We start from the raw sequence: 22,774 nt of genomic DNA on the forward strand, positions 1-22,774 counted from the left end.
GTTGGACAAAATCAATCTGCCATTTGTTGGCTCGGAAGGAAATCACTTGCGGAGTTTGACGAAGGGCTCGCAGTACCCTTCAGCGATCCTTAATCGCATCTCCCGTCTTCCTCGGCCCATTTGCTCCCTCCCTCCTCCTCCTCCTCCTCCTCCACCCTTTCTCTCCCTCCTTTCTACACTTATCCTTCCTTATATATAAAAATGTATATACTTTCTCTTTCTCTCCCCCCCTCCCACTTCTTCTTTTTTTTACCCTTTCGCTTGGTCTCCAGGTAATCTGAAATGGCATTGACCCCTCTCATCCTCCCGATTACCTTTCTGAAGCATGAACTTGGGATAAAATCACACATCAGAAAATTCACTCTAATTATTTTGCAATGCCATCAGCACAGATCAATCAAGGAGGAGAAGGCAGTAGTGGAATGTTCCTCGCAGCCATGGAGGCGGCCAGCAGCGGCCCGCCTGACTGACAGTTTTGGTAATTAAGTGATTGTATAGACCTCTCCAACTGTTCTAACAACCTTGTCAGGGCCTGTCTGCGGACGGAACAAGCTGGAATCAATGTGCTTTCTGCTCCCTGAGCATTTCTGATCATGTATTCCGGACTTACATTGAGCAACAGAGAAGGGAGATAGATAGAGATTGTGATTGTTGCTGTTATTGCTGTTATTATTATTATTATTAATAATAATAATAATAATAAACAACTAATAATAACTACACGATTTAAACAACAACAGGCAGGCAAAAAAGGAGGATATTTTTCATGGGCATAGCCAGGATTTATTTTTGTTGGGGGGCAGGTTTTATATGGGGGGGGGGGCCAGAACCGAGTTATCTGCCACGCAATTTTTTCAGTTAGTTAAATATTTTTATTTATTGATTTGATTTAGGGGGCAGCTGCAGCGCCCTGGCTACGCCCATGATATATATATATATTTGATGCTTAAAAAAAGAAAAGAAAACAGGAGCCACTAACTTTTCCTCCTACCTTTCTCTGCTCAATTAAACCCGCGTTAACGTTCTGGAGGGGCGCGGGGAGAGGCAGAGGAAAGAGGATAAGGTAATGCAAAGCTACCATCGATGGCGCATTTAAATTCTTTCACATAGGAGAGAGAGGGAGTTTAAAGGTTTTAGGGATTCCGGAGTGAAAGGCTTTGGGATTACCTCCGCTTTTATTGGGCGAGACCAAGTGTTAAGCCCTCCCTTTAAAAATACTGAAGGCTGCACTCTGCACCTACTCTAGTCCTACTGTGCTCCTCAACCGCCCAGCTAAAGTTTGCGCAGGATTCCGCTGTTAACTTCGCCTGGATCCTGCTGTAACTTTTTTTTTTGGGTGGGGGGGGGGAGAGCAGAGAGACAGAATACCTATTTTTTAAATCCGTCAGTCAATCAGTAAGTCAATAAGTAATAAGTAAGTATGTAAAAGTAAATAAGTAATAAATAAGTAAATAAACAAGGGCAGATTCTGGATCTGCCTGGTTTTCAAATCCCCGTCCCCCACCCCCCCACCCGCTACCCACTTCCAGCTCCTGTCCACCCACTCCCGCCCCCCTACCCTTTGCCCGCCCGCTGCTCTCTTCTTCGTCGTTTGTTTCAGCTCATAGAAACATTTCTGTATCTTCCCTTGGAAATGCAGCAATTACTCGGAGGTACCGTCTATTTTCGGCCGGATTACCAGAAAGAGGCTGTTGGCACAGTGTAAATGTCAAGCAGCAGCTTTTAATAAAGCGGATGTTCATTCAGACTGTTACATTTCACGGCACGCCAAAGCGCTGTTTCCCCCACCCATCCACACCCGCCCCAACCGCCCGACCCTCCTCCCTCCCTCCCTCCCTCCCCGCCTCCTTTCCCCCAGGTCACACACACACACACACACACACACACACACACACACCCAATGGCCACAACTCCTTGGAAGAACGTGACCGCGACAGCAGCAGTGGAAGGAGGAGAGGGGAAAGAGGAGTGACGTCTGTCCAGGTAGAGATCGCCACCTGCGAGACCCTCCAGTCACTCCGGAGTGCCATCGAGGCGCCCCGGGCAGAGGGCTTTATAGCAGGAATGAAACTGTCCTGAAGTTGGAGGATCCGATTTAACGTCAGTTTCCGTGCACTGGGATATACTGAACCCGGAAGAAACGCGCCCCCTTCTGCGTTTAGCGCTGGAGACCCGGGCTGTAAAGCCCTCGGTGCAATAAAGAAGCGTTTGACCCGGATTAAGGGACGTGAAATAATTAGCACTTCCTGATTTTAGTTTGTTTTTGCGAGTGCTAATCCAGATTAGGATAAACGTGCTTAAAAAACAACTGGGGGAAATCCCTCACTTTTCTTGAGTGTCTACAAAGGAGTAAGAGAATCGTGTTGAGGGTGAGTCGTCTGCACAGAGCAAGTGTGGGGATCCCGTGGCCCCTTCACGTGTTGTGGGGCTCAGACTCCCATCAGCCCCAGCTAGCATGACCAGTGGTTAGGGGTGATGGGAGATGTAGGCCAAAAACGTTTGCAGGTTCGTCATCCCTTTGGTCCTGGGTATCCTCATGACCTCAAAAACGCCACATGGTCCCTTTGAGGAAATTATGGTACCCTCTGACATACTGTCCTGAGGGCCAGTCCTAAAAAAAGCGTAATTTGTGACAGCGACCTCTCAAGAAACGACGGTTTACTCATCTCTTGAGGGCACCGTGTCTTTCTATTTGTGTGCTTTTGTGGACATTTCTGCTGCCCGCCTTTCCGCCTGCCCAAACCAAAGGCGGTGTGCAAAGAGTGATGGCGTTTGACTCCATTCAGAAACACTGGCTGAACGGACGCACCTGACGCTGTGTGTTTGAGACGGTTGGTTCGTACAAGCGCACCGCAATCACAGCGTAAAGGGTGAACCTGGGGATTCGCCCAGGTCAGGTGTACCTCGTTGAGTTAGTTATGCTCCCCCAATGAAAGGGATCTGGGAGGAGACAGGGAAAGGTGGAGATGTTGCCTAATTAATGCTCATACGGATCCCACCACGATCAGAAGAGAAATTCGCCTGCAGTAGGAATCCGGAAGATGTAGCTTTTCTGTGCGCAGACAAAAACTGTTACAGCGATTGGGATACTTGTATGGAAGGCTGGTTAGGCTTGCATGGGGAATCATAGACTTGGAAGGAAACCACAAGGATCATCTAGTCCAATGCAGGAATCTTTTGCCCACAATGGGGTTTGAACCCACAACCCTTAAATTAAGAGTCTCAGGCTCTACAGATTGAGCTACGAAGGCGGTAGTAGACAGAGGTAGGAACCCCCCAAGCTTCCTAGACTGTCTGTCTTACCTAACCAGTGAGGACCTTTTCCTCAACTCCTAGACCAGGCACAGGAAACTCGGCCCTCCAGATGTTCTGGGACTACAACTCCCATCATCCCTAGCTAACAGGACCAGTGGTCAGGGGTGATGGGAGTTGTAGTCCCAAAACATCTGGAGGGCCGAGTTTGCCTATGCCTGTCCTAGACTGATGCTAAGGTTGCTGACCTAACTTCCTCTTCCCAGTCCCCCCTTGGCAGAGGAGACATCTCTCTCCGGCTGACATGAAAGAATAAGCACGGCTCCTTTGCATCTCCAGTTTAGAAGCAGAACTCATTAACTACCCAACAGGTATTTCCTATAATGAATTTAGCTTTTTTTATTTTCCATACTAATAGGCTGAATGTGGTTGCGTCTAAAGGTAAGCCTTTTCCTCAGAGGGATTTCAGCTTCGGATGCCTATACACTGCATATACTGCTCCAAACTTACTGGATCGCTTTGCCCGCTTAGCTGTTCCAGCGACCTCTAGTCCAGGGATGAGGAACCTGCGGCCTCAACTCCCATCAGCACCAGCACACATGGCCAAGTGGTCAGGGATCGTTGGAGTCCATCATCATCACCACCACCACCTTCATCATTTATATCCACTCTTCCTCCTTATCTCCAAGGACTCTCCTTCTTTGGAGGTTTTTAAGCATAGGTTGGAAGGCCAGGGGGTTGGACTAGATCATGGGTAGGCAAACTAAGGCCTGGGGGCCGGATGTGGCTCAATCGCCTTCTAAATCCGGCACGCCGACGGTCCAGGAATCAGCGTCTTTTTACACGAATAGAATGTGTGCTTTTATTTAAAATGCATCTCTGGGTTATTTGTGGGGCATAGGAATTCATTCATTTTTCCCCTTCAAAATATAGTCCAGCCCCCCACAAGGTCTGAGGGACAGTGGACCGGCCCACGGCTGAAAAAGTTTGCTGACCCCTGGACTAGATGACCCTCGGGCCCCTTCCAACTCTATGATCCTATGTAGCCCAGAGCAGCAAAGACACCCACAATGTAAACGCCCCCCCCTTATAAAACAGTTGAAACCTTCTAAATACAGTTACAATTAAAATCTACCGGGTTCCCCATCCCTCCTCATGTCCATCACATCCCACATTGCTTCACCCCACCATTCTGGGATCTGCCTGCCATTGACAGACGTCTGTGCGTCCACACTGGCGAGGGTTTGTTTCTCTCCTGCAAAACAGAAACCGACGGCGTCTTCTCTCTGGAAATGTCCGGACCTCGTTTACCAGAAAGCGCCTGCCTGCCAGGTCGTTGGCTCTTCGAAAGCTTGTGGTGGTGGAAATCGGGCAGGATCTCCTTGCCAAGCCGACCTTGGAAAGCGAGGTCAACGTGGAAGGTGGCTTAGCATCGAGGGCAGGTACGGCGGAGCCTAGTAAAAGGGCAGGAGCGCTTTTGACGCCTCCGTGCCGCTGCTTTAGGGCAGTTTCCTTCACTCGGCATGGACAGGCCTAGCACTTGCAGACCAATCTCTTATGGCTTGTCTTATCTTGGCTGACTCCTAGTGCTCCTCCAGGAGGAGTGAAAAGGGAGCCCATTCTTCAGCATCTGAGAATGTGATTCCTCTAGAACTGGAACACTCCAGGGACTTCTTGAATGGTACCTGAATCGGCTTACTAATTGTGTGACCCTCATTTATAGCTCCCACGTTTGGTGCTTTCCTCCTCACACTGATCTATCCCTAGTATTTTTATTACTATATTTTATTACTGTATTGTTGCCTCAATCTCGACACCCCGTCTACGGCCTGGCCTTTGGGGAGGGCGCGCGGGCATGACGGCGCCTTCAGCTTACAGTAAAAGGAACCCCCGCCCCCCATTCTGTGCATTTAAAAAGAGAATTTCTGAAACTGTTGGGCTTCCTGCTTATTGAGCCAGCCAAGGATCGGGATGGTTCTTCGTCGCGACCCTATTTAAAACCAGTGTCAAAAACTCTAATGGAGGTCGGCCGCTCCGCAAGATCTTCTCTTGTTTACGGTGGCGTTTGTCTGTCCTTCTGATCGCGTCGAAATCAAGGGCCATTCGAGCTTTTTCTCATTCCTCATCAGCCCACGAGTTTGGTCCTTCGCACTGGGGAGAGGAGGACTCGCGAGACTTTGGCTCAGGAAACCGGCTCCTTGTTTGCGCAGAACTCTTCGTTTGGTTACACAGGATGGCGGGCTGAAGAAGACAGGACGCGATGGGCGGGGTGAGTGGGGAGAGATCCTGCCCGCCTCTATGTCTCTGCGTGACCTCGGTCAACACCAATCGGGTGAGGATCGATTTGCTCAACCCTCCAATCCCTCGCTCCTTCATCGACCCTTAGCAGCTCAATAGCATGATACTCTAACTGGTAGCATTCAATTTGTTCCAGTTACTACTCCCGGCTTAATAAAGCGATTGATTAGCGCTCAAAGTGCCGTTTTAATTAGCTGCTTGTTAATTAACATTGGAGAAAGGGTTCCCCCTCCTCTTTTCTCTCTCCCTTTTGTGTGTGTGTGTGTGTGTGTAAGAGAGAGAGAGGGTGGCACCGCTACAGATGGTTTTGATTCCCATCCTCTCTCTTCCTCCCCGCCCTCACAAGCCAATAACCTATCCCATAAAACAAGGCATTTAACAGGGATGTGCTGAGAGCCAGAAACATATTGTGGAGTATCCGGGATGCAAGGAGAATTCACCCACACTCTGCACATCGTTCCCGTCGGACGGGAGTTCGAGACCCAATGAGAACTTCTGCCCAAGGTGGACATCCATAATGGCAGAGCGAGAGGCCACGTCGCCCCTGGTTAACCTTCCCCAGCACAGTCTAAGTCATTTGCTTGCCAGATGCAGAAAGAGGTGACCATGTGTCGATTTCACTCTGCCGTACCTGGGGTCCGCTGCAACTTCGTGCGAGCGGGAGGAGCAATGAAATTGACAGATCAGCCTTCATGGAAGAGAACCTTCATTTGGGCGCGTTCGCTGTTCGCCTGGAAGCAGTCGCGCGCTTAGGTCTTTCACCCACGCAGGGGACCCCTTTATTTCCAAGAGAGAAGTTGGAACAAACAAACTAAAAAAATAAAACACAGCCGCAGCTTCTTCTGGGTGGAGACACCAAAAAAAATGAGGCAGGGAAGCTGGTAGGAGGCAGCTCCTTTGGGGCCCCGGAGGTGGAGCTTGGCTCTTGAAAAGAAAGAAGAAGAAGAAGAAAAAGAGGGGGAGCTAAACACAAATCAAACACTGTTAATATCAGGCGCCCAGGGGAATCCTATGTGCAGTCGGCAGTAGGATACCTACCGTAATTCGCCTAAAGTCGGCGAGGAACAGAGCAGGGAGCGTTAAAAGCGACGCGAAGAGAGCAGTGGGGAGAAGGGGGGGGGGAAAAGAGCAGGGGAGTTTCCTTTTATTGCTAAATCTGCCACAGAGGAACAAAGAGAAACCGTTAGAGAAGTTTGTACACCATATCCTGGCGATTAGCACCCCAAATTCATGCCCTGCATTCGAAATCCAGAATCTGGATCTAGAATATGGTTATTTCCCCGCGAAGCAATAGAGAAGAGGTTTCAGTTTAAGCTGGCTTGCTATTTCAAAGAGGACCGCCCGCCAAAACCCTCCGCTTTTATTATATATTATTTATTTTTCATTATTAACAATCATACAGAGAGAGGAGGGTAACTAGGAAACTTCAGAGAGTTGAAGAACTCTGAAACGAAAGGGCGGGGGATTCCTTTTGTTTCTTCTCTATGCAGTTAGTTGCCCATGGAGTAGGGAACCGGTGACTGTAGGATCAGTAAATGGAGGAGGAACTCCAAAGGCCATCTAGTCGTTCTCTGCTTCCCACCCAATCTCCTCCGCTTCCCGCCTAACCTACCCATTCCAGGACACCGTGTGTCACAAAGAGCACACAGCTCCTCAAAAGAGTGAACCCAGCTAACCCATCTCGACAAAAGACGGCCGGCCACCCATCCGCCTCTCCCTGTCTATTTCTTCCCTCGTGTAAAAATACGGCCATCATAATGATCAAAAAGACTTCAAACTCCAGGTGCTGCCGCTGGATGGACGTCCAATAGAGTTTATATATTTAAACTGCAACCTCCTCACCTTGACTAGAGGAAGGAGCAAGTTCCACTGAGCTGGGTGCTCCGTCTTTAAAACCAAAACTACGGTAATTAGGACCGGGATGTAGGTGTTGCAATGCGGATAAGAATTGCACTGGGATCCGTCACAACTTCCAGAAGCCACCTGGAAGTTCTCCGCCGCAAGCTCCACTGAAACAAATGGGAGCAGAACAAGCGGGCGGCACTAGAGCATACTTTTGCCTTGCTCCGGAGAATTTTGGGCTGCCTTTTTGGGGTTATTTACTAGGCGTTGTTCCCGGTTCGCTTCCCCTGCTGCGTTGTGAAAGTTTCCTATTTAAAGCCGCAGGGATTGTGAAACTCTGATTAAAACAATATTAAGTTGCTGCCTCCTTGCAATCCCATCGCCAGCTATTAGCAAAAGAGCATCAAAAGTATCTCTCTTTTCTATAGTTCTTCTCCTTAAATGTAATAGAACCAGACCAAGAGATTTGTGGAGACAATAGAAGCCTCTATTGTCGCCGCCTAGTGGGCAAATAAGCCAGTGCAGGAGCAATTTTGACAGCGGCTGCTGAAACTTTGTTTTAAAACCGGGGTAACCGAACCCTAAAACAGTCACCCAACCCTAGGTTCTGGAAATTTCATAGCCGACGTCAAAATATCTCCCTCTTCCGCGTTTTAAGCGATTTCTCTTGCTAACAAGAAATGCAAACGAGCTATGTGGAAATCACAGAGTGGGGTTTTTGTTTTGTTTTTTTTTGGTGGCGGTGGGGTGGGAGAGATTTAAATTTAAGAGAGAGTAGGCAAAGGGATGAGGGGCTTGGACTGTTGATCACCTGACCCTTTCTAGTAATTCCATGGCACTAAGCCAATCCGAAACCCACTGTGGAAACAGAGAACGTGAGCTTTCTCAAAAATGGGTTTCAACCTACCACACCTCAAGGTTTAAACAACACGCGCACGCTCATATAGTCTGAGGAGAGTTATCCATTCAAAATCTCCTTTAAAAAACACACATGTGAAAGGAAGGAACTAAAGCGGTCTCGCCTTCTTCACATTCTATAAATTGCTTTAACTTAATGTAAACCTCGATTTTGGGAGGAGAGCGGAGAAAGACGAATGGATTTCTAGCAGATATTGGTGGAGTTGGAAGCTCGAGTTTACCCTGTAGTTGTGAAACTTTTTCTGCGCGTACCAGGGTGCTGTCCATTTTGTCCAGAATTTCCCCTAAATAGAAAGAGGAAGAAAGAGAGAGAGAGAGAGAGAGAGAGAGAGAGAGAGAGAGAGAGAGAGAACTGTACTAATATAGAGATACAGAAATATAACTCAACAGAAAGCCCAGCTTTGAACCAAATGAACAAGAACAACACACCCGTATCTGCAAATTGATTCGCATTAAATAGGCTTTTTTATTTCGCTTCCACCCCTCACTTCCTTGATTTCTGCCCTCCCCTCAAGCCCTGTACGAAAATTGTGTGCATGTGTGTGAAACTTATGGGACAGACACACAGTCAGACACTATTAACTGAAGCTTTTGAGAAAAAGTCGGTTTGGATGGCAATTCTGAAAGTCCAAACCCCCCCGCACAGAATAAACATTCCCAAATAATCACCACTCACCCAGGGCCCCCTCCCAGGTCATTCTGCAGTTTAAGTTCAGAATTTGGGGCGGAGGGGGAATAGCAAGAATTAAAAAACAACAACAACCCTCCCAAAATTAAAAAAACAGCAACAACCCTTCCAAACTCCTGACTTTAAAATGTAGCCCATCAAGGAAAAACAACGACGTGGGTTTTGTTCACGGCAGCGCCTAAATAAGGCAGAAGCAGGCGAGTCCCATTTGTAGGTTACGCGAATGTTAGAGAACCTCGATCGGACCCTCCTTTTTTCTCTCCTTCTATCTTTCCGGCTTCTCTTCCTTGTTCTCAGTCTTCATCAGTCTGAGCGCCTCGTCGCGCTCTTCGGAGGTCCTGCTCCGCCTGCGAACCGTTTCTGATTCCGCCCAAATCAAATATCATTAATAAAGATTAAGCGGCTAATTATGACGCCCTCCAGACGTGGCCTGGAAGTGGGCCGCTCTGGCGCGTGGGCCACGCACCTGTCTCTTGGCAAGAGCGCTCTCCTGCCTGTTACATTATCTCGCCTTGCGGGAGAAATTTCTTCCATCTTTGCCAAAGGAAAGGAAGGTCCAATATATTCCTAACCGCGCAGCTACCCTCTCTATTCCTTCTCAAATAAACCCAGATCATCGGAACTGAATTGTTTTCCGAGAGGGGTTTGAGGACAGAGAAAAACAGAGTTCCTCTGCCTGCCTGATATTTTAGAGTGTGTCCCTTAACAGAGAAAAACCAAACAAAACCATTTGGCCATCAACCTTGACGCCCGAGCAAACCAATTCTTGGAAAACGTGCGCCACTCATTTGAACTTGAGTTCTCAAGAATGCAGCGGTCCTAAATCTATTTTTTTAAAAAATAGGGTTCGCGTGGAAATAAAGGAGACTTCCGAGGAAGCAGGCTCCTCGGTGGATGTTTTGGGAAGATTGCAACATATGCAAACATACAAACAAACGGGTATGTAAGGTGCACAACGCCAAGGCAATGAGTGTCATTTTAGGGGCATTCGTTCCTGCGGTTGAAATGACACTAGATTTGCAATGTTACTGCAGAATTAAAACTCTCTCTCCCTTTCCCCTCCACCTTTTTCAGGCCGATCTCCTTACTTTTACGCACGCACTTCTCCGGGGTATCTTAAAAAAACAAACCCCAAAGGTCACAGAACGGAGCACAATGGCGACTTTCCAAGCTGATTTCTGCCTCCCCCAGCTAGCAACCCAGCTTGTATAACTACAAGCGATTCCCAGCCAGACCTGCGATGGGAGATCGTCGGTGGCGGAGGGCAGGGAAAGGGGAGAGCAGTGTATGTGAGCGGGTGGGGGGGTGGGAGAGAGAGATTAAGCAATGGGGGCGCCCAAACAAGACAGAAGCATCTCCCCTCTCTCGGATCTAGCTGTTCAATGTAGTCCCAAGCCGCTTGGCACTGGGTTCTTCGCCGACACCTGCCCAGACGCAGGGGACGAGACCTAACTCAGGTATTTGGTTTCCTTCTCCGATTCTCTTGCTTTCCCCACCCTCTTATGGTGAGTTTCTCTATAGTTTTTTCTTCTTCTTTTGGACAAGGGGGTGTTTTAAACCGGCCCGCGTCCCTTGCAAGCTAATCGGCCCCTTTCCTCTCCAATATTTTAGCCAGGAGCTAAATTTGCTTCTTCCTTTCTGAAAAGCGAACCATCGCTGCAACAGGGGTGCACGCAGGGAAAAGTCTACGGTGCACCGCTGCGTCTCCCCACCTCCTCACTCCACTGTAAATTACATCCATCTCTCTCTCTCTCTTTTAAAGAGGAGGTGTGTGTCAACCCATCCACATCCCTCCCTCCTTTTCTATGTTTCTACTTTAATGTCCTTTCGCTTTCACTACAAATAATGGCTGAGAGAAGCCCCCCTCCCCCCCAGGTTTGGATTTTGTCGTGTGTGTGTGTGTGTGTGTGTGTGACACGGGGGGGGGGAGAGGGAGGGGGAGACTCCTGGCCCGTTTACCTTCGATTCCCCGAGTCCTTCAGGAGGGCGCAATGCGGAGTGAACTGTATCTCGCCGAACTTTGAATCATTCATTAGCACCTTATAATTACTCTGCTAATTAGGCTGACACGGCACTTAATCGGGAGTAATACGTCGCCTTGTCACTGGCAGTTCGCATTACTCTGACATTCAACAAGAGACAGGTCGGAGTCGTGGCGTCCTGGAGAAAGTGACGCAAGTTGAGGATCTCCAAAGAATCGGTGGGAAATGTCACACACACACACACACACACACAGAGAGAGAGAGAGAGAGAGAGAGAGAGAGAGAGAGAGAGAGACAAGTATTTCTCTCTCTCTCTCTCTCTCTCTCTCTCTCTCTCTCTCTCTCTCTCTCTCTTTCTCTCTTCCGGAGTCTCATGCGGATAAGTAGGAACTATTCCGGTTTTAAGCCATGGGAGCTTAGTACAAGGGGAGAAACCAGAGTGAAGTGTGGGAGGGAAGGAAGGAAGGAAGGAAGGAAGGAAGGAAGGAAGGAAGGAAGGAAAAGAAAAGGGGGGAAAGCACCAGAGGCCCCTGGAATCTGGCAGAGAGGAGTTGGCGGGCGGCACCCGAGCCCTACACTTTGCATCTGGCCCTGGGCCTCGCTGCGCCGGTGAGCTGCCTCTCCAAAGGACCAGGCATGCAGGCGGCGAATGGGCATCTCTTTGCCCGATTCCCATCTTTTCACCAGGCGCTGCTGCTCCCTTCTCTTCGCTCTCCTCTTGGAGAAACCGAAGCGAGCCGTTTCCCCACTTGGCTCCCGACCGAGATCTCATCTGGTCCATCTCTCATCCCTGTTTCCCTGTTCCGCCTCCTCATTCCTAGCTTCCACCATCCAGGAATGTTGCATTATTATTATTATTATTATTATTATTATTATTATTATTAAAGCAAAACAAAAAAGACACCATACTCACCTGTCTCCCAGACAAAGAAAATATGGGAATAGGGGAGTAAGGAATCCCTAGAAAGCTGAACTGACCCCCCTGCTCCTCTTTGGAATGGAAATGGATGGATCCCCTGTGCGGATGCTTGTTTCGCTTTTGTAATGCATCGCCTTGATTTAAATATCTAGGGCACGTGAGATCTCACACCTCCCAACAGCTGGCAAACATTTATATATATATATATATATATATATATATATATATATATATATATATATATATATGTAACTGTTCTGTCTCACCCCTTAAATATCTTTCTCTCTCTCTCTCTGTCCTTTAAAACAAATCCTGCATTTCTTAATGATTTTTATTGGCATCTAGTGTGGATAATAGCTAACCATTTACATCCAGATATAAAATTGGGGAGGGAAGGAGGGAGGGTGGAAGCCTGCAGATTCTAAAAAAGAACAGTCCCAGTTCTGAAACTGACAAGGTCCCTTGTCCTCCCCCATCTCCCCCCCGCCCCCGCCCCTTCTCCAGCTTCCCTTCACTCTTATTGGCTGCCAACTGCTGAGCGTCAGGTTCGACCATCGTGGCTGCCAATGGGGGGGCTCCTATTCTACGGCGGACCAAAACCGAAAAGAAACAACCTCCCCCCCCACTCACACACAAAGTGGGGGGTGGGGGGTGGGAGGAAACCCACCCCAAACAAACCTAAACCCTCTTGGATGGTTTAGAATAAAGTGCGCGCGGGCGGATGGCAATGGCTGTGACGTCACGGGCGGAGTGGCAGGAGAGAAGGCGGCTGGCGCGAGGAAGAGGCAGGCAGTGGCCGAGGCTCGGCGTCGCCTCCTCCTCCTCCTCCTCCTCCTGCTTTTGCACCACGCCTCAACTTTCCAAGAAAGTTCAATAACTCCTGGGCGCAGGCGAGAGAGAGAGAGCGCGCGAGCTGGAGAGCCGAGAGGCTGGCGCTGGGAGACCGAGGTGCCGCACCAGGCAGCCCCGCCGGCTCGCTCGCCCCGCTGCGCCTCTGCCTTCGCCATCAGCATCATCGCGCCTCTTCTTCTTCCTCCTCCTCCTCTTCCTCAAGCCACCTTCTTCCTCCGGCTGCATCGCGCGTCCCCCTTACACAGCGCCCAGGCGATGCCGTCCATTCCATCGGGGCGAGCGCGGCTGCTCTCTCTTAGCGCTGCCTGAACAAGACGCCAAACACGTGTGTCAGGCTGGGGGTGGTGGGGGGCGTGTGTGTGTGTGGTGGGGGGCGAGTGTGGGGGGCCAGCTCTTCCAGAGGGTGCCGATCTCGCGCCTTCCCTCCGATTTCTCCCCCAATTTCCCTCTATTCCTTCACGCTCCCCTTGCTCCATCGTTATCCCCCCCCCTCTCCAGAGTCTCTCTCCGTCTTTTGTGTGTTGTTCATGTCCGCATCTCGTCGCCCCCCCTCCGTGCTCTGCCTCCCCAAGCCCTCTCCTTCCCCCGTGTGAATTTCGGCCTTAGACAGCCGTGCTTGGCGAGCTCCCGAGTCGTCCAGGATTGATCGGCGTCGATTGTTTTGTTTTGAAATCCGTGGGTCGGTCGATCTTCCAGATTCCACTCGGTGCAAAAAAACAAAAAGAAAAAAAACCTGTTCGTGCGAGAGAGAGAGAGAGAGAAAAGGAGCCGCGTTGGGGGAGGTCTGGGGGATGATCGAAGGCGCTTCTTGGAACGGCGACCATGGAAGGGTCTAGCGGCTCCAGTTTTGGAATAGACACGATTTTGTCTAATCCCAGGTCCGGCAGCCCGGGCATGATGAACGGGGACTTCCGAGCGGCCCACGGCGAGGCCCGCGCGGCGGATTTTCGCAGCCAAGCCACCCCTTCCCCCTGCTCGGAAATAGACACTGTGGGGACGGCTCCCTCGTCGCCCATCTCGGTCACGGCGGAGCACCCGGAGCAGCAGCCGCCGCCGCAGCATTTGGCGCAAGACGGGCTCCCTGCGCAGCATCTTCACCTCCATCACCCGCAGCAGCAGCAACAACAAAGTTTGCAGCCATCTCCCCAGCAGCAGCAGCAGCAGCAGCAGCAGCAGCAGCAGCAGCAGCAGCAGCAACTGGGTTCGGGCAGCTGTGCCCCCAGGACTTCCACTTCTTCGTTTCTCATCAAAGACATTTTGGGAGACAGCAAACCGCTGGCGGCTTGTGCACCTTACAGCACCAGCGTCTCGTCCCCGCATCACACCCCCAAACAAGAGAGCAACGCGGCCAGCGAAAGCTTCCGGCCAAAGCTGGAGCAGGACGACAGCAAAACCAAACTGGACAAACGCGACGACTCCCAGAACGAGCTGAAATGTCACGGTGAGTAAAAGGCAGCGTGCGCCTTGTCCGTCCTTCTTCCTTCGCCTTCCTTTTTCTTTTTTTTACGTGCGAGGAGGCTTCGAACGTTCCCGGCGTTCCATTGTTTATGTTTCGAATGTTCGATACTTTCTCGCGGCGCTCCCCCGAGTTTCGCGTCCAATCAAGCCGTCCTCGAATGTTTCTGTTGCACGAAATTCCTCTCGGAACTTTGGACGTCGACTTGGAACGTTGAGATGATTCGGCCATAAGCGAAGAACTGAGACGTTTTAGAAAAAAGCACAGGGAAAATAAAACCAAGCCCGGTCAGAGCATTGAAAAGCACTTTCAGTTTATTTCTTTTTTTGCAAAGAAATAGATAAACAGAGTTCTCAAACTTTTCTTTTTGCATTTTAAAGAATTAAATATTTAAAGAATATATACATAGCTGGGAATATTTATTCTCTGTCCGTAAGGTTGTGCATCTTTTCCTTTACCTCCCATTAAAAAGTTGGTAGTGGTGCAAGAAATTTGTGTTCTGAAAGTGTGCTCTTCAACAACACAATTATAATAAATAGCTGGGTGTGATTAGATATTTAAAATGCATAAATGTATTATTATTATTATTACTTCTGTTTACACTATTTTTAAAACACAGCTCGCAGAAATTTAGGAACTATTAATTAATAAGACTCATTTCCGAGAGCGTTCAAAGAAAGTGATCTTTTAAAAAAAGTTTTTAAAAGATGGTTGATCAGATTGGATCCCCCTTTTCATATTTATTTTCTAACCCTCGTAAAGCAGCCTCGCCAGCTGATTTTATACTATATTGCTGGTTCCGTGGGTTATCTTAAGGCGTGTGCAAGAAATGTGCATTTTCTTAAATTCAAATATATAAGGGCGCGTGTGTGCAACCCTGTAACATTCTGCCAATCGCTGGGGAAAATAATAATAATAAAAAGCTGCTGCCAAGGGAATCCCACTTATCAGGGCAGCAGCCTTTGAAACGCGGAGGTAAGAGCAGACACATTTTGCTAATTTTACAGCCTTCAGATATTTTGCAGTGGCTAATAGATGGGCGCTCCAGTATGCTATTCATTTTGCCATTTTAGCATTAGCATAAGAGTGTCCAAAAACAGATGTACAGCCTCGTCTAGCAATTTTTTTTGTTGGTTAGTTGGTGCACCAACCTCCCCAGTGGGTCAATTAGAGAGATTATTGTTCTTCCTGCAGGGAAGATCAAGGAGCGCCGAGAAAGAGAGAGAGAGAAGGGGGGAGGGAGAGAAACACCCCAGTACGAACACAGATGGATTGACATATCGATTTCCTAACATTTCAGCACCAGAAAACCCAACCCAGAACAGAACTCCTAGTTGCCAAAGAGAACCCGGCAACCCTTGCGCCGTCGTCACCTGGGCAGGCGAAGTCCAACTTTGCTCCTTTCCCCCGTGACGTAGCAGTCCACGGCTTGGTTTTATAATAACCGTTTTCCCCAAGTGCACTTCGAAAGCGGGGAAAAGAAATAGGGATTTGTCGGACGGAGAGGGAAATCAAACCACTCCAGAAAGACGGGTGTTATTTGTGCGCGACAGGAGGAATCACCACTCCTGGGAAATCCGTTTTTTGAGTCACAACCTCCTCCTTGAGATTCAGTTCTTAATCCATGCGACCCTACTGCGGCCAACTAAATTGAGCTGTTGTGGACCGCGGCGAAAAAATACAACCGCTCCCCAGCAAAAAATAAATAAACCATAATTAGTTCTACTGAGCAAATCGGTTGAATCCAACCAAGATCCAAAGCAAGGAAGGTCTCCCGACCAGGCTGGGGAGATGTTGTGTTTGGGTTTGCGCTGCCCCAGTGCACTGTCTCCGCGCTTTCCTCCGGCACTAAAACCCGACCTCTGCGTCTTGTTCTTTCGTAGGGACAAAGGAAGAAGGCGACCGTGAGATCTCCAGCAGCCGAGACAGCCCTCCGGTGCGAGCCAAGAAGCCCCGCAAGGCGCGGACGGCCTTCTCGGATCATCAGCTCAACCAGCTGGAGAGGAGCTTCGAGAGGCAAAAGTATCTCAGCGTCCAAGACCGCATGGATTTGGCGGCCGCCCTCAACCTGACCGACACGCAGGTCAAAACCTGGTATCAAAACCGAAGGTAGGGCAGGCAGAAGCACGTGGAGGGGGCGAAGGCCTTTCCCCTGGTTCTCCTTGGCATTCCCTCCCCAGTTTTCCCAATACACCGACTCCCTCATGTTTGAATTAAACTGTAATTTAGGAAGGGGGAACTCAACAGGAAAGCAACCCGCAGCCTGGGGAGTTGCTGTCCTGCTTCCATTTCCCTTGGTTTTACTCCCAGGAAAGTCTGCAGATTTGGCTGCCACCCTAAAAAGGCTTTCCTGCGCGTAAGTCTGCTTTTTGGGGAGTGGGGAAGACAAATAAAGTCTGCAGTTTCCAAACCGCTTCACTCCACCGCCCCAATCCAAGGTTCTTTACCAAGAGAGCGCAGATAAGGAACGCGTGCTCTGTGTTTGGGTTTCTCCAACCACGACGCCAAATCGAGCTGGGGACGGTTGCCTTCACTCCCCGTGGGCCCCGCAAAACCCCGCCAGTTTGCCCCTCTCCTTTCCTACACGTGTACCGTGGTAGTAAGTAAAAGACAGGAATCGACCCCCTCTCCCCCACAGCAAAACAAAGGATGGAAAGTGGTGGAGAGTTAACGTGTCAATCAGTGGCGTGGCTTCTTGGGAAAGCTAATTAACATGGCAGGAGTCTCGACGTGGAGGGATCCTGCCTCGACGGGTGACCTTAGAGTTCCAGGCTAGGGTCTGGCCCCTTTCCCTAAGGCCCCAGCCTCCTCTTGGTCGCTCTCCCAGTTTCTCTCTTCCCCTCCCCCCCATCTTCCTTCGCCCCATCTTTCTTTCCCCCTTTAAAAATTCGGTTCTTGGCGCGCCTCTCCAACCCACTTGGAAAGCGCTGCCTTTTTTCCAAGCGTTTCCTCGCTCTTGGCGCCTGTGGATAAGAAACTGGGGTGGGGGGCTGGATGAAGAAACTAAGCCTTAAATGAGTATGTCTCCCCACCCCTCCCCTCAAGAAATCAACAACAACAAAGGCGCTGCAAGAGCAGAAAGCGGGGATTTCTAGCTTCTCGTCGATGACGGCTGCGTTGGAAAAGCGCGTCCAGTTGTCGTCTTTGCCATAATTTTCTGTCTCATTACATACGGTCGCAGCCACCCTAATTCTGTCGGAAAACATTAGTGTCATTTATCGCCAATCTAAACAGCAGCGCCATGTTTATTAATTTGGCTGCAATTGCTGGGTCGTGATTTTGTGTGTGTGTGAGAGAGAGGAGGAGAGCGAATGTGTGCAGGATGCACCAGCTCCGGCAGCTTACTGGGGCTGAGAGAGATGCATGGAGACTCAGAATGGGGACGTGTGTGTGTGTGTAACACACATACACACACGGAAACTGCACTATGGTTCTGGAATAATTGACTCGCTATATACTCTGATTATTTATCAGTGTTCCTTTAAGCCGGCTGGCAGGAGTTGGATGTGTGTATGTTGAAAGATTCGAACAAATGGCTTAATTTTCTTTCGGTTGGGTGATGCTTGCTGTGAATTACACACACACGCACACATACAAGACTAGGATTTTGGAAGAACAGAATTCTCAGTTCTTCGTTCTAAATTATCCTCTCAGAATTTAGTCTAAAACCCATTTAGTTTAAAATCAACTTCAGTGGCAGGAGGACCCAATGGCCCAGGCTGACTCTTCCCATCCCAATAAGTCTTCCAAAACGGTCAAAATAAAGACGCAAAGCGTTTTTGTCGTCTTTTTGGTATTGGGTGAGATTATTTGCAGAATCAAATTATCTCGATCTGAATTGGCGGTAAAAGTTGGAGCTTATGTGTCGGTTCTCTTTTTTTATATATAAGGGAGGAGGCGCTTACCCTCTGCCCCCCCCAAAGTAATTGCCTCAGGAATGGAAATGTTAGGGGTATTTTAGTTGTCCCTTTTAAATGGGTGTTTTAGTAAGTCGGACTGAGCTGTGCCTTCCCGGTTTTAAAGCGCAGAAAATTAACAGAGGGGAGGCTGGCGGGAGAAAGAGAGTGACTGTTTGGTTTGAGGAGCTGATAATGAAAAGAAAAAGAGGTTTCAAGTTTTGTTGTATGCTTGGAAATGTGCCTTTTAGCAGACTTTCAGGTGGGTAGTTTTCAAGTCACCTGCCTTCAGTTTCAGAGATAGGACCAGTTAGAGCCAGCCATCCTCCATTTCTTCCTTCCTCTGGTTCTATCCGTGCGTAACGCACTGCTTCGTATGTTCTATTATTTTGAAGCAATTATTCCTCATTAACCATGGCCCTTTACGCCTATGCAATCCGGACGGTGGGTGCAATAATTTTAGAGTCGCTATCACCTTTAAGGAAGAAAGGATCATCGCAATCATTCAAAGGAGGGAAATAAATCAGAGATCTACCCAAGTGGCGCCCTTGATTCTGCTCCTACAAGAAGGGCTTCCCTCTTATTTTGCTTTTTAAAAAGAGGGTGAGGAGTTGTCCTTCCGATCCGATCCTCCTGTTCCCACTGACTCTCCCCCCCTCCCCGCAATTTGTGGGCCCGGCCTAGCGGCGTCTCTTTCTCCCCTTCTCCCGCAGGACCAAGTGGAAGCGGCAGACGGCCGTGGGCTTGGAGCTCCTGGCCGAAGCGGGGAATTACTCGGCTCTGCAGCGGATGTTCCCGTCGCCCTACTTCTACCACCCGAGCCTGCTAGGCAGCATGGACAGCACCACGGCGGCCGCGGCGGCCGCAGCTATGTACAGTAGCATGTACCGGACTCCTCCGGCGCCTCACCCTCAGCTGCAGAGGCCTCTGGTCCCCCGGGTGCTGATCCACGGCCTTGGACCCGGAGGGCAGCCGGCCCTCAACCCTTTGTCCAACCCTCTCCCGGGGACCCCCCACCCGCGGTGAAAGCGCTCCCCCTGGGGGGGAGGGGAGGGGAGCTTCGCCCAACCCCAGCTCCCCGCCCCCGCGCATTCCGCTAACAGACTCCCCCGCTTCACTCCCCCTCACTTAAGACAACTGCTAATCAGCCAAGGATGGAGCCCAGCCGAGTGAGGAGCAGGAGGAGGAAGGGGGGGCGGTGGATGCGAGAGGTTCTCCAAGCAGCGAGAGAGGCGACCGGCTCCGAGCGAGAGCGGGGACTCTGGAACCCGTAAGTGAATCTTCACATCCAGCCAGGCCCGCGTCAGTCCGTCCCTTGGCCGGAGGAGGAGGGGGGAAGAGAACTGCGGGGGGAGGGGGGTTTGCTTGCGATCGTCTCTAGGAGAGAGTTGGGGAGGGGGTGCAAGAAAGAGACTGAGATCCAGCCAGTCGCAGCAAAGACTCTTGCGTGACACAGAGAGAGAGAAAGAGAGAGAGAGAGAGGACGCCCCTCCCCCCCAACACTGATCCCAGAAGATGAGGAGACGGCGGCGGTCTTGGGGAGACGGAGAAGTTTGCACTGAATTTCTCATGACCTTTTTTTCTTACCGAAAAGTGGCATGCTCCGTATGCTATATATATATATCTATATATCTATATCTATATCCATATATAGATATATACGAGATATGTAAAATGTACATTTTGAACAGGCTGGTGTGCGAAGTGATATATCATATTTATTATATGTTGTTCCAAAAAAGAAAAGAAAAAAAGAAAGAAAAGAAAAAGAAAAAAAGAAAAGTCACATATACATTAGTGGTGGTGGTGGTGGGGGAACGACAACGAAGCAAAACAAAAACAAAAATCTTCCCCCTCTACTCTCTCCTTTTCCATGCTTTTTTTTTTATTCAGTAAAAAAGAAAAATAAATGCTTAGATGACGACGACAAAAATTATATAGATTTTTGATGACTGAAAAATGACAAAACGAAGGGGAAAAAAGGAAATAAACTTTTATCTTTTTTTAAACAAATGCGTAGGTCCAAACTAGCCAATTTTCTTGAGCCAAACGCGCTTGGCCGTGGGGGGGACGGGGACTCTGCGAAGAAATGCGCAGAGCGTGCCTGCGTCTGTGTGCGATGCTCAAATTCACCCCACCAAAACGTGTGCTGCTGGCGTTCCGTTTTTGAAAAGTTGATAAGAGTTTGTGACTTTTCGAAGCAACAGATTGGAAGGGAGAATCAAGTGTTTTCTTTGGGCGAGGGGAGAGGGGAAGGGGGGCTTGCTGCTTCAAGCTTGTGCGGTGAAAGATCCATTGACAAATAAGCAATTTTGTTTGTTTTTTTAGTTTTTGAGGAGGGTGGATTTGGTTCTAAATAGGCCGTTATAAACTGGGAATGTTGGGGCTGCTTTTCCCCCTTCGCTGCTGTGTACAATTCTCTCTCTCTCTCTTGTTTTTGGCTCCCGTTGTTGAATATTTAAAAGTGGGGGGCGGGGAGAGCGAGAGAGAGAGCGAGCGAGCGAGAGAGAGAGAGGACTTGAATGGTTTGCTAAAGGTGGCCGGATGTCTGGGAAACCAAAATGTGGTCTCCCGGCCTGGCAGCTGTTCCGAGGCCGCAGAAGCGCTGGGGAAAAACGCGGAGGACAGACAGGAAGCGGGAGACGCTCGAGGGGGCAATTAGGAGCGTGGACCCCAGGCAGGAGAAAACCCACCCCCGGTCCACAGCCGAAGGGGATGTTTGCGTGGAGGGGGCGGCGGGAAGGGGGGCGGGCGAGAGACCTGGAGATCTTTGATCTCTCCCCAGCCCCAGGGGTCTATTTTCTCCCTTTCCCTCCAAAGACCCCGCTTCTCCTTTTCTCCCTCTACAAATCTTTTTTGCTCAGCTTTTTATTTTTAATTCTTCTTAAACCTCCACTTCTTAAAAGGGGCAGGCAATTCGGTGGTGGGGTTGTATGTGTGTGTGTGCGCGGACTGGAAGACTTGGCGGGGTCTGGGTTGAGAAGGAGCAAGAGGGAAGGCGGGGGAAATGGGGAACAAAAAATAAAAAATAAAATAAAACGGGGTGTGTGTGTGAAAAGGAGAAACTGTGGCTGGCTTTGCGACGGAACTGGAGGGGGGGATAACCGCTTGAAAGTGATGCAAAAGGAGAGGCGAGCGGAGCAGCTCCTTCCCTCCCTCTGGCCTCCTTGGCCTGAGTTGGGGGGGGCTGCCTACCTCCCCCCCCGTCCGTTCTGCCAATCCGGATCAGCCCTCCAAGCCATCAGAAAGCCCCAACCTTGGAAGAACGAGCGCGCATCTCTCCCTCCCCTCCTCCTCTTTAAAATTAGAAAGATATACAGCAATTACCTATAAAACATTCATAACGCCCGTCCAATATTATCACCTCCTCTGAGGTTTGTGGTTGATTCTCTTTGCTTGTGTGGCTTTTCTTTTTGATTCTCTAAAGGAGGGGAGGGTGCGGGGGGGTGGGGGGAGAGAAAGCGAGTGTGAGGTGATGGGGAGCGGGGAGTGGAGGAGAAAGAGAGAAGCAGCTAGAAAAGCCTGCGGGCATATTTTATTTGGGCTTTGCTAATTAGAGAATGGTTTGCTGATTCTCTCCCTCCCTCTCTCCCTCACCTCTCCTGCTAATAAATTCGCGTTCAAAACCATCTTGACCTTGGCCGCGTCCTCACAAAAGGGCCCGGAAACGCCCACCTCATTTTCGGCTCATGTCACAGCGGACAATTACGCGGCCACCGAGCTGCGGGCGACGAAATTATACACAGAGCGCAGCCAAACCTACCCAACCCTTTGCCCAGCCCCGCGATTCCCCGGTTCCCGTGTTAATTAGGGCTTGGAAATAAATAATAACAACGAGTCCGGGGATCCACCCACCTACCCACCCCCCCACTGGATCAAACTGTTAATGACCCACATGGCTCTGGGTCTGCGGAGTCGTGTCCCGCCCCCCAACAGCTAGCCAAAAAGAAGCCCTTCTGCGGGTATGCGCTAAGATGCGCCTGTGGCCAAGGAAATCGACAAGCCAGCGAGGGAGAGACATTGACTAGCGAGCCAGTCCCCCAACTTTTAAATCTCCGTGGTAGAGATCTAACTAGGCATATATTCTCATTTTCCATTGTAACGAACGGGCTGGAAAATGTTCAGTGCTGACTGAGTAGGGCGCATAGTGATATTTTTTTTATTAAAGTTTTTTTAAAAGATTTTTTTTTTTAAATACTCCCTGGTATTAAATGTCATAAAATGAATGGTGGGTAGTAGGGGAAAAAAAAAGAGGTCTCAGAGTGCTTTCAAATGGCTGCCAAGTTATTCGGGTTACGTTTTTGAGATGAGCCACATGGGCCGGGAATAATTCGGTTGGCTCTGTTTTGAAAACCTATTATAAATCTGGCTCTTAGATGAGTCCTGGTTATTATTATAATAATTATTATTAGGAAGGAGGAAAGTTGCTAAAATAAGGATCCTCTTTTCTAAAACCGTCGTCCTCATCAACACCTTGAGGCACCGAAGCAGGATCTATGACTATATTATTTCCCCCCTCCCAAATAATAAATTGAACAGAAGGGGAAGTTATCTTAGAACGGGTGATATTCTGGTCAATATCACTGAATAACGCTGCAATCTCTTCCTTTATGCTTCTTCAGATAGTGTTGGAAATCGCACAGCATTTAACCCTCCTTTTTTAAAAAGAAG

The 22,774-nt window shown here is 49.4% G+C and overlaps 1 protein-coding gene and 1 long non-coding RNA gene across 4 annotated transcripts in view; one reads left to right on the top strand and one right to left on the bottom strand.

The window, feature by feature from the left end:
* Positions 1–22,774, bottom strand: part of LOC310765615 — a 501,503-nt gene that overhangs the window by 313,710 nt on the left and 165,019 nt on the right. The gene's annotated exons all lie outside the window — the stretch shown is intronic.
* On the top strand, positions 10,281–20,009 carry BARHL2 (BarH like homeobox 2). 3 transcript variants are annotated; one of them, XM_083620128.1, is made up of 4 exons: positions 10,281–10,455; positions 13,630–14,192; positions 16,091–16,316; positions 18,817–20,009. In XM_083620128.1, the coding sequence occupies exons 2-4, from the start codon at positions 13,646–13,648 to the stop codon at positions 19,127–19,129; spliced, it is 1,086 nt and encodes a 361-aa protein (XP_083476254.1). In that variant the 5' UTR covers positions 10,281–10,455; positions 13,630–13,645; the 3' UTR covers positions 19,130–20,009. The 3 variants fall into 3 exon arrangements, with proteins under 3 accessions (XP_083476254.1, XP_083476253.1, XP_083476252.1); XM_083620127.1 differs by lacking the exon at positions 10,281–10,455 and adding an exon at positions 12,521–13,076; XM_083620126.1 differs by lacking the exon at positions 10,281–10,455 and having other exon boundaries at positions 13,120–14,192.

The sequence above is a fragment of the Podarcis filfolensis genome (genome assembly GCF_964270895.1).
Source record: "Podarcis filfolensis genome assembly, chromosome: 6".
NCBI classification, from domain to species: domain Eukaryota; kingdom Metazoa; phylum Chordata; class Lepidosauria; order Squamata; family Lacertidae; genus Podarcis; species Podarcis filfolensis.

Coding starts and splice junctions, on each gene's coding strand:
- BARHL2 (XM_083620126.1), top strand. CDS start 13,574: ATGGAAGGGTCTAGCGGCTCCAGTTTTGGAATAGACACGATTTTGTCT. Junction 14,193..16,090: donor GAACGAGCTGAAATGTCACG/GTGAGTAAAAGG, acceptor GTTCTTTCGTAG/GGACAAAGGAAGAAGGCGAC. Junction 16,317..18,816: donor ACCTGGTATCAAAACCGAAG/GTAGGGCAGGCA, acceptor CTTCTCCCGCAG/GACCAAGTGGAAGCGGCAGA.